At 35.1% G+C, this 12,066-nt stretch overlaps 1 protein-coding gene across 10 annotated transcripts in view; it reads left to right on the plus strand.

The window, feature by feature from the left end:
• PTPRQ (protein tyrosine phosphatase receptor type Q) overlaps positions 1-12,066 on the plus strand; it is a 141,977-nt gene that overhangs the window by 18,383 nt on the left and 111,528 nt on the right. For 9 of the 10 annotated variants that reach the window (XM_054832907.1, XM_054832917.1, XM_054832924.1 and 6 more), the window contains 6 exons: positions 921-1,071; positions 1,572-1,678; positions 2,223-2,320; positions 6,190-6,352; positions 8,270-8,530; positions 11,436-11,596. In XM_054832907.1, coding sequence (XP_054688882.1) covers positions 921-1,071; positions 1,572-1,678; positions 2,223-2,320; positions 6,190-6,352; positions 8,270-8,530; positions 11,436-11,596 — 941 coding nt within the window. Of the gene's footprint in view, positions 1-920; positions 1,072-1,571; positions 1,679-2,222; positions 2,321-6,189; positions 6,353-7,075; positions 7,199-8,269; positions 8,531-11,435; positions 11,597-12,066 lie in introns of those variants that run through there. The other variant, XM_054832991.1, reaches the window with a different exon arrangement.

Below are 12,066 nucleotides of genomic sequence, written 5' to 3' on the forward strand. Positions count from 1 at the left end.
TGGATCTGGCATGTTCCTCTAACAGGTCCCTAATGTGAAAAAGTAAAGTTTTGTAGATGCAATAGAAAAGGTTCATAGGAGGGCAGCAAGCGTGATCAGAAGTATGTAATGTTTTGCCTTTAAGGAACCACTGAGCTAAAACTGATACAAGAACAATGATGTAGTGTAAAATCATTTGTGAGAGGATAAGTCATGGAGAGGTAATTATGGAGCGAGTAAGAAATGATAATTCACTGACATTTCCTGTACAAGAACTAAGGACTTGAAACTAGAAGACAGCAAGTAGAAAACAAGCAAAAGGAAATGGTCGTTTATTAAATTTATAGATAAGTTACAGAACTTCTGGCCACATGATATTTTGTGTGATGATTGTGGTCATAGGTTCAAGTGGAGACTGAAGACATTCATAAAACAGAAATTTATTGAGGTTTACTAAATTCACAGAAATCACCTTTGGCTCAGGAAATCCTTGGGCTGCAAACTGCAGTCTGGGAGATTACTGAAGGGGATTATCACTCCATGAAAGTCTTGCTTTCCTGTAGACATACACTTTTGGCCACTGTTGAATACAAAATACTGTGTTAGTGGGGACTTTGATCTCAGCCCAATATGTTACCTCTTATACTGACATTTCTTTTCTTGAGGAATTGTCTGTTTTTTAGGAACTCCATGTCAGTGATGTCAGAACTGCACTAAGTAGCGTTACAGAGCAGCAACCAGTTTGGCTCTGGATCTTGTGGGTAACGGAAGTCCCTATGCACATTACCACAGTGATATTATCTATGTATCCTTGAGATAAGCAAGGGCATGACATAAATTTTCTGGAGTTTTCATTGCATTTTGATGACAGAAGTCCTGTCATAAAGTAATGTATTTAAATTGTATTTTAAAAGTAACGCATTTTTTTTATTGTCACACAGTCCCAAGTGCAGTTAAATATCTGAACCACAGCAGAGACTCTGAATCAATAACTGTTACCTGGCCACCAGCCCAAAACATGTTTGATGGATATGTTATTTCAATAAACAGTAAGGTCTTCAATGAGGAGAAAATGTTACCTTCCAGTGTAAGGTATGAGGATTACATTTAAAAAATAATTGACATGAACTCAAAACAGATGCTTCACTGTATATTTAAAATAAGTAGCCTGCAGTGTTAGTTATATGTGATATAGAGTTGATGTTTTAGTTGATATACATTACTATACTCATGTGAAAAAAGATCATTTTAAGAACTGTATCTTTTAACAAATTAGAAATTTCATGTGATTGTTGTGCAAAGAAGAGCAAACAAAATACTGCACTGGAGTGAGCACGAGTAGAACCTGAGTGTTATTCTGGATGCTTAATCTGTTAAGACTTTCTAGTACTTGAACTTGCTGTGAACCCTAGTGTGATGCATCCTATTTAAGATTTTATCATACTAAAATAGGTTTTGACTGACAGCATGTACACATGTATACACACATTGTGTGTAAATAATATCTGTTATTACTATAAAGAATTAACATATGAAGATACACGTGTTTTTAAAATCCTAAAGAATACAATCTCTGTTTTAAATCTGTTTAGAATGTACAAATTTGAGAGTCTTCTGCCAGGCACTGATTTCTTAATCAGTATTGTGACAACGAATGGATTAAAAAGAAGTCACCCTACGATCCTCAAGATTAGCACCTGTAGGTTCATGGTTTATCAATAACTTTTCATGATTTCGGATAATTAGGGTTGTTACATTTTAAGGTATTGTCTAAGAAAAAACTATTCCTTATTAAATCAATGCATCTTAACAATGGCTAGATTAATGTATATATGCCTTTCTTTTCATTCTAAACATCCTTGAAAGTTACTAAGTACAAGCTTTTAAAATACAAACAAGTTTCCTCTGTAGTCAATGGGATTCTGCCAGTAACTGAATCAACAGTAATATTATATTTTATTATAATATAATATATCATATATTATTTACTTTACTATTATAAATAATATTATAATGTTTCCCATAAAAATTTACAAACATTTATTTTATTTCTGATTCTATTGCTAATATGTAGAGAAGAATTTAATTTATTTTATATTCTTAAGTAAAAAATGAAATCTGCTTCTACACTGAACTATAAAATAATGAATTACAGGAGTGTCTTCTGTAGATATTAATGTCCTTCAAATTAATATAGATTATTTTTATATTAAATTTTGCATCCATTCCTGTCTTTACCTCAGATCCTGATCCACCATCAGATGTACAGGTGTTTGGGCAAGAAGAAAATACAGTCTATTTTTCTTGGAAACTACCAAGAGGAGGATTTGATATGTTTCAGGTGAGATAAGAATGGGAAGAAACCAACGTAATCCTTTACACCTTTTTTTTTTTTTTAAACTTCTCAGTGAAATTATCATCCTGTATGTACTGCAAACTCAACAATTAATATTTGTCTTTATAACCCACATAAATATGGCAGGGAAATACTGCTATGGGAGAAGCTCGGCTAAATCCATATTTCATATTACATAACAATTTTTTTAAAAGATTATAAAATTGTGCTTTTAAAGGCTTTCAAAAACTGACTTTTCAGCTACAGTGCAATGAAAAAGAAGATTAGAGGTTAAGGGTTGAATGCAACTGCAATGTAATCTTTTTTTCTTAACTTTCCAAATTTGTAATACAAATTAATTTCATTAAACTGCAAAATAAAAAATTCATTCTATATAGAAGTATCTAAATGTTTTGTTTAGAAAGTTACAGAACAAAACTTTTTTTTTTTTTTAATGAAGCAATTTACAAGCCAAAACTGCAAATATTTGATACCTCCTACCCTTCCGGCCTTGGGCACTGGATAGTTTAGGGATTTCCTGAGTGATAGGTTGAAACTGGACATACATAAGAAAAACAGTGACTGTTTTTCCTGAATTTGTTTAATCCTTTATACTTCACAATTTTTTTATGCCCTGTTTGAAAGAGTAAACTTTTCTCTTTTTATTTTAAACCTGGTATTCTTTAGGTTCTTGTGGTATTAGAACTAGCTAGTACTTCCCTATTCATCTCTACCTTTTATAATTTTATGAGCTTTAATTTCTCAATTGTCTTTTGTGCAGTATTCTTGTGTGGAAGCTGTTCTATAGCTCTTATTGTTTTTTCCTTTAATTTTTCTAAGCCTTTGATATCCTTGAGATCGGGTGCTCACCTAGGATGTGGGGGCACAATACAGTTATCAAAAGATTAATAGTGTTTTCTGTTTTGCTTCCTATTCCTTTCCTAGGCAATAACATGCTGTCTACCTTTCTGACTACTGTCAGACTTTTTAATAAACCTCTTCTGTGGACATTCCAATTTAAGATAGCTCAATTTGACTCAAAATTCATAGTTGATTAATAATGAATCAGTGTTGGGCACATCCTTGACCATCGAAACAAATAATTCAGTTACTATTTCTCATATGGGCTTGTCTGTACTGAGTGTTCCCTTTGTACTTTGGTCAGCTAGTGGCCTCCCCAACACCCTGATAAGCTTATTGTGTGTTTAAATTATTGTTTTTGTTAGTTGTCATACCATTTTCAATTTGCTCTTCAGTCTCTTTTGGCCTGCTGACCTGTGTTTCTACTCTGCCCTGCTTCCCTGTGCTTCTTAAGCTAGCTTGCATGAATTAGACAAGTTTATAGTTTTTATTTTTCTCGTTTTGACATGATCTCCAGTTGTAAAGGGTATCTTTTCTTTAAGTAATCCTCTTTACTGTTCAAATGGTTTTGCTATTTCTACATTCCCTCTACAAACTTTCTGAGCGGTGTATTATGTATTAAAGTTTCATTTCAATGTTCTTCATACCATGATGCTTTTGGGTGCTCCTCATAATTTCCTTTTAATTTGCTTGATCATTTTAAAGTATTTCTCCTTTTCTAATTAAATTTCACTATGCTGGATTTTTTGGTTTTATTCTTACAAAGAAGCTGAGTACTAATATTTCATGGTTGGTATTACAGAGTGGCTCTTCAGCATTTGTAGTTTGAACCACATCCTTTGCAACACTTAGCACAAAATCTAGAGTTATTTCTGTTTTTTCAGTTCTCTGGTCAGAAACAATCCACTGTGACATCTGAATGCTTCGTCTGTGGATCACGTTTCACTACGACATTCAACCAGTCTCTCTTTTGTATCCTGGCTTATGCAGTCTGCCTTGTATTATTATTTGCATTTTGCAGTCACGGTCATATGGTCAATGAAATTTTGCGATAGTAAACTGTTCTTTAAACATATCATTTGAATCAATAACAATTTCAAGCGATAGTCTTGTATGGTTAACTTACTTGACTAGGATATTCTTTAGTATGTAGCACTGCCATAAGACAAAGTATTTTGCTTTAATGGTCTTACACAGTCTATACCCCAATATTACAGTGTCCAATTCTTTTCCTCCCTCTTCCCCATGACTTCAATTATATCCTTACCTAAAACTTGAAATCTGAGTATTCTTAGTATAATTTCTTGACATTTCTTCTCTCTTCATTAGTGTAAAGCTGCATTGATCTGAATGAGTAAGAGTAGCCAGTTAACCTACCACAGCACAATTTGCTTGATGTAGCCTGGAGCATTTTTACAAATTTGAAAATCAAGTTCAATTATCTCATTCATATTTTGAACCAGTTCAGATATACTTTTGTGGGGGTCAGGTTATTTTTACCATCCTGTGGAAAGTAATTGTCATCTGTAATATTGATCTTTATGGAACAGTATTATTGTTCGGCATCTCATAGAGCGAGCAGCCACATTAGACAGTGCTTTGTCTGAATAAATGAGCTTATCTTTAAATCTTTAATGAGAAAGGCTTCAGTAGACTGGTTGCTTAGTAAGGTGCACCTGCATAAAAGGGATCATTTTACTAATCATTTAAAATTAATTATCCCAGCTCACCAACTTTCTATGCAATATATTGTAGCTTGTAGAGCAAAGAGTGCACAAAAGGTACTTTCCTAACTTGTTTGTACTAGATGTAAATCTTTAATCTATAGCTTTTCTTCTAGCATTTTGCAGTGCTGTAATTCTACTAAGGTGATGACAGTCTCCAAGATTTAGTGTGTATTAACAGGTACTGTGCTGGTAAAATATACAGAGGGGAATTGGATCGTTCCTCCCCAAATGAATAGCAACTGAACTCAAGCACTTTCAGGTCACTGCCATGTGTAGAATATCCCTTGTCTGTTGGAGGAAGTAACGGGTGGCAGGACAGGACACACTAATGTAGGCAGTTGCAAACCTTCTTGATCTCTTAATACTACCTGCCACACCTGAGAAACCCATGTGTGCATGCTGGAGAGGTCTGTCTAGAGCCCTCCTCTGCAGGGCAGATGCAGTGTGCATCTTGCCTTTCACTAGTGCAGATATGAAACAGTCTGCAGTAACATTTTTCTGTGTCCACAGAAAGGACTGTCACAGGAATTTTTTTTCTCACCTTAGAGTTGTCTCGGAGGTCAGAAGGAATCCTCACAGCCTCTAGGAGTTAAGTGCCCAAATTTCAATTACTTGGTATCTCCAGCACTTTTATTTTCGGCAGGGGCTCTAAACAAGTGAGTTTTCAAGGTATACCAGTGAGCAGAGTTGAGTGGCTGATTCCTTGGGACTCCAGAATCTCAGGTCTGAACAGTGCATGGGTGTTTTTTGGTTGGTTAGTTTTGTTTGATTTTGTTTATTTTGGGGGCTTTTTATTACAAGAAAGATACAGAGATTTCAAAAGTGTCTCCACTTTAGAATAAAAAAAAATTATCTATCTCATCCTGTTGATTAATCCTTAGACTGCTCTTCTACCCCTTGGCTATTCTCATTCTTTCTATCTTGTAGTTAATTGTACAGCTGGTCAGTACAGCTGTGTGACTGAGCAGTCAGAGTACACTTTATTATCCTTCCTCCAAGAGCAAAAACATGTCACCTGTAAACCACGACTTAAGTTTGCTTCCTCCAAATACTTTTAAAGATTATAGTCACTGCTTTCACCACTGAGCTATTAAGGAATCTTAGAGTAAGTAGTGTATCAACCTTGTGGAACATAATATAAAACTTAAGCCATATTCTTGATTTTTTTTTCCTTTAAAATGTGGAAAATATTGAAATTTTCTTTATATAAACAGGTAGTTGAAATCTCTGAACATTGCTTTTATGAAGTGAAATAGTCTGATATCAGAAATTATTTTTGTTCCATAGCTTTCATGTTATCTGATGAATAATGAAAAGCTGCTTACCAGAACTGTTTATGACAGCAGAGCTGTAGTGAAAAATCTGGCCCCTGGGACAGAGTACTTTTTTCAGTTAAGGACAGTTAAAGGCTTGGATTCCTCTGTGGCTGTGGAGAAAAAAGTCATCACAAGTAAGGAAATACATTATAACTTGTCTTTTTTTTTTTTCTTTTAGAAAAACAGTCGATGTTCAGAGACATTTAAATCATTGTATGGAAGTAACTCAAAAGGGTCACACAGTTCAAAAAGAAACTTTAACTTTGGGGGGGCAAGTTCTGCTTCCTCATATGATAGTTGTTTAAACAGGAGTCTTGTAAGTAACTCACTGAGTATGAAGACATAGCTGCAGATACCCATTTGAAAAAAGGTGGACTCACAAAATTCTTCCAGCTCTAGCAGAATAAGATTTTACCAGAATAGTATCCTATACTTTAGGAATTACCTTGCATCTTGTTTACAATTGTTTCGGCATCTCTTAAATTCTTGCAAGCCCATGGTCTAAGATTGGAGGATTGCTCCTGTACAAGGCCACAGAATGCTTGAAAGAGTAAGAGGAATTGTCCTTCCAGAAAATTCACCTGTATCTTGCACTCATTTCCTGTCTCTGAGCAAACATGGATTTTCCAATGTTCCTGTGATACAGTGTAAAAAGAGAAGAGTTTTTTTGTGGCAGAAATTTGAAGGAATAGATCTATATTGTATTCTGGACTGGCAAAGCAGATAAAGAGCAGCTAAGTGTAGTCAGAAAATAAATCAGCTCCCAGATTTATACACATGCATGTCATAGACCTTATCCTTCTTTGATGGATTTTCTGTGGTTTGTTTGGACTATAACTCCTTAACCCAGTTGGTAGTCAAGGAGGCTCTGCACTTAGTTATTCAAAGATGACTGAATCTCTGAAAAAACCCGGGATCTAGTCCTGCAGATTCTTGTCAATGAAAAGTGCAGCAGAATAATGATCATCATGTTCCTGAAGGTACTTTTCATCCTCATGCAAATATTTTCAAGAGTATTGTGGATGAGTCCAGTATATGGCTAGATTATGGGGTGATTATTGTTTTAATGGCAACCCTTTAGGGTTTTTTTCATGCTGAATAATCCAGCCTTTAATGGTATTATGCTAATTAGTATTTTTCAGAAAGCTTCAAGCAAAATAAGTCAATAATCTGGAAGATTCATTTTTCAGGAGGAATGAAAAAAAATTTTCTAACTGCAGCTGTGCTGCACAGATTAACAGATATATTTGTAAATAATATCTGTGATTTCAGGAATCTTAATATAACCAAAAGGAATATTTAAAAAGGGAAAAAAGGGATAATGACTGAGACTATGCAATTTACTGTATCCCTAACTGAACAGATGAACAGTTTTCTAAAATTAAATGACCTAGTGTAGTGACAGGACAAGGGGTAATGGGTTTAAACTCAAAGAGGGCAGATTTAGATTTGATGTTAGAAAAAAATTCTTTACTGTTAGAGTGGTGAGGTACTGGAACAGGTTGCCCAGAGAGGTTGTGGATGCCCCATCCCTGGAAGTGTTTAAGACCAGGTTGGATGAGGCTTTGGGCGATGTGGTCTAGTGGAGGGTGTCCCTGCCCATGGCAGGGGGGTTGGAACTAGATGATCTTTAAGGTCCCTTCCAACCCTAACCATTTTACGATTCTATGATTCTATGATGTATTTTAGAAAACTTTTAACTGAATAAAATCTCTAATTCTGTTTACGAAGTGTTCCATTCTCATTCTGTTTCACCAGTGAGCAATATTAGTGTTCTTATAGAAGATCTGACAAGTCTGGAATTTTCTTCCATAAATCACATAGTGCACACAGGAGGTACATCCCCAGATTTTACCCTGTGCAACATAATGACACTGTTTATTATGTATCCATACAAACATACTTCTAAAATTTGTATGAGTATTTCATGATGCTGTGAACCCTCAAATCATTTAAATAAAACCCATTTATTTTTTAAATGGTACTTTTCTTATATTTTAAGAACTATGCATTATTTTTTTCTTTATTAATCTGAATAATTTTTACTGTAGAACCAGCAGGGATATGCGGTCTGGCATTAAAAATGGTAAATACTTCCTCTGCAACTTTAATGTGGAATCCAACCAAGAGTAACTTCACTTCTTATAAAGCTTCTTTATCAAACAACACCTTTATAAACAAGTTCAGGATTCCAGGAGCACTGACTGACTTCAGTGTTACAGACCTGACTGCTGGGAGCATTTATAATTTCACACTGCAAAGACTAAGAGGAAATATTGAAGGAGCTTCTGCTTTCATTGAAATTGTAACAGGTCTGTATGGTTTCTTGCTTTCTCTCCTTGCCAGTCAATGGTAGCTGTCAATAACAGTGCACATTTAGCTTTGTACATCTCACTTTGTAGAATAACATTGAAATTTCAAGAGATCTTGCATGTAATAGTTTTCTGTGGTTGTGGGCATACATTACTTATACCCTATTCAAACTGCATCTGGTGATATGCTACCAGAAACATAATTTCTTTAGCTGTGCTGTGTTTCTTTTGACCATTTTTAGTATTTTCATTATTTTTCGGGTCTTATCCTGCAAAGAGTTATGCATGAGCTTTTTACCTTATCTGATTTCAGTAGGGTTTTGCAGTGAGTGAAGTTAAACAAGTTAACAAATGTTTGTAGATTTAAGGCTTTAGATTGTAAACTACTCCATTCAAGGACTATTTCTTCTTAGATTTGTGATTAAAACTTAGTAAGTTAAAATCTCAGTCTCGACATGTGTCTGCAGTTTACTGTAATGTAATAATGGAAAATACAGATGAAATTTAAAGAGCAGAAAGATGCACTAGAACTACCTCAACCAATTTCTTGTATTACTTCCTTATACTACTTTTTATAGGGTTTATTGTGGCAGTGACATGGTGGTATGAGAGAGACCTGAGAAGTGTTGGAAGTTGTCATTGATTGACTACTTTGACCAAATGTCATGACATTTCTATGTCTGCTTTTGGGATCAGTGCTTGACAAACTGTTGGTGCTCCTGCCTTAGTCAAGGGGACTGAAGCAAGAGGTCAAAGAGAGCCTTTAAAATAAAGTGACATAGGGGTGAAAATCCTTACATTTGTTTTGAGGTAATGTCTTGAGGGTAAATTTAATAAGAAAAAATCTTATATGTCTTTTAAAGTTTAAACTAGGACTGCAATGCTATAAAGCTTTAATTACAATTAGTATTTTTTTCCAATGCAGGGAAGATTTAAGTCAGTTTGGTTGACCTAATTGTGCTTCTTTTTACTTAAATGTATTAGATTACATTGCGATGTTAAGCCTGCTGGTTTATAATGGTTAATTTTTTGAAAAAATAACATGTATTTTGCACTCCATATTCACTAATGTATCTACTCAACCTCAACTAATTTTCAGTCCACTCATTCAGAATATATATTGCCAATTTTAGGTAGCATTTTTGTAGGTGGAATTGTGAAATTTACAGCAAAGTGTTCTGACTATGTTTTACACAAATATACTGGCTATATACTTTATACAAATATGCCCACCACTGCTGGCAAGAAATGTGCGTGCATGTGCATGAAACAGAGAGGACTGTAGAAAAGCAGGTGCAATGAGGCTCGAGTGAACCACACACATATGCATTCCCTGATGATGTGGTTAAATCTGCAGAAGGGTAGAACTGAGGCTTTTTTTCAGCATCATTGGGAAGGGTGATTCTCAGTCATGGGATAATAGTAAGAAGAGCATTAGCTTCATGGGACTAAATTTCTCTTTCCATGAGGACATTTTTACACTCTACTGCTGCGTCATAAGTAATTAAGCTGAGGTAAAGAGATGACATTAAGTATTGTGATAACTGTACACTCAGAGATTAATCATGGGTCTGTATAAAAAAACCTCTGTAAGCATAAAATCCAGCTTTAAAGGAAGTTGAGATCCATGGAAATAATAGTACTGATGATAGCAATAGGACTTAAAATTTATAAAAGTATACTAAAAGGAAGAAATTACGCTCTCAGTTGCACTTGCACACCAGCACATATATATTTTTTTTGTTCTGTTAGTATTAAAATAAAGCAACAAGTTAAAAATCTTACGTATAAGACAAATATAGACTGAACATAAAATCCGAAGGTAATATTTGGATATATTAGTATTTCAGATAGACTGATAGCAAAACTGGAGTAATCTGTTTGAAATGATTCTGCAAATTTGGATAGTCAATGTAAAGAGTTCATGAAAGATATATAATCACAGCAGATTTACAGTAAATAAGAAAGGAGTGGAGCTCTTTCAGGATACAATAATATGATATTCAGGCAGCACAGTATGATATTAATGTATAAACAGTACAAGAAGATTTAGTCTGAGTTCTGAAGAACCATGTTAGTAAGGCAGACAGAGGACTGAGTGCAAGGGTAGTGGCCAATCTCAAATGTGATGAATAGCATCACTGACTGGGCTTGCTCTGGGAGATAAACATAGGGACAGTTGTTAGCTGTGCATCTTCCCAAAGTAGAAAGGAGACAGATGCACATGACTGTGGATTGCACACATGGATAAATTATACAATATTAAAGGTAGATAATGTTTTAATGAGCTATTGAAGCTAAAATCTGGTTCATTTTTAGGCTTTGAGTGGATGATACAGATTTAAAAGTGCAGTTAAGGGCAGAAGAAAGTGAAATGGTTTGACAGGGATAGGTGAAAACTTGGCTTTAATAAAAGGAGTAAACCATACAAATTTAGTGGACTTAACTCACTAGAATTCATGGAATTACAGGGATTCTAAATATAGGAAAAGTATAAGAGTTAACTACCCTGTGGCTAGCAAAAGCACAAGCAACAGCTGTATGTTGGATTTTAACAATAGCCCTAGTTATGACAGTAGCAGTGCTAGCTTTAAGGTTGAGGACAGCGCTAAAACCAGCACTGTGCAGAGATTCTTTGTTAGCGGCACTCTGAGCAGAGACACTTGAGCTTGCTCTCCGCGAATGGGGATGTCCGCACTGCATAGCTGGGAGGTTATCAACCAAGTGTCAGAGGTAGTATAGCAGCTGTAGCATAATGTACTGCTATATCCAGGCTAATCAGCAATTATCCTTCATGCAGCAAGTAAACTGTTGCTGGATGCTTCTATGTTCAGCTGTACCTTCTAATATGTTTGTAAAGGGGGCTATTTAAGTTAATGTTTTTTATTCCCCAATTCTCTTTCAGAACCTGCAAAGCCAGAAGGGCTTAAATTCTTCAATGTTTCATCATATTCTTTTTCACTGTATTGGAGACTACCATATGGACATGTAGACAGATTTCACGTGGATCTTGCTCCTGATCATGGTTCTGTTGTTATCCTAGATCTTGGACTTAGGGAGTATCAAGTATGTGCTTTTATTACAGGACTTGCATGGCCAGCTTTTCCTTATGCACTGTGCTGATGAGGAATTCAAGCTTGCCTCATTAGCTATTTAATGCAAATATGAATATGAAAGTATTAGTGAAAAATTGGTGAGAACAAATTTCAACATCCAGAGTTTGTTACTTAACAACACGTAGTGAATTTAAGTCTGCTAGAAGGATACAGCCAGTCATCTAAGGGTTCATGAATAGTTTAACAAAGGAAGGGCAGAGCTATTGAGTAATACAGACTCATTAATTGTGTACTTGCCAGGAAGATCTGTGCTTAAATCATTAATGCAGGCAACATTTCACTGCTAAGCCATCAAAAAGAAATAGGAGCACTTTTTGATTCCGCTGTCTGGAAAATATAATAATATTAACAGAAATAATGGTTGTTCTGGTTGTTTTGCTTTTGCTTTTTATTGGAACTGCAAAGATACAGGTATTTATA

Source organism: Grus americana, chromosome 1 (assembly GCF_028858705.1).
Source record: "Grus americana isolate bGruAme1 chromosome 1, bGruAme1.mat, whole genome shotgun sequence".
NCBI lineage: Eukaryota > Metazoa > Chordata > Aves > Gruiformes > Gruidae > Grus > Grus americana.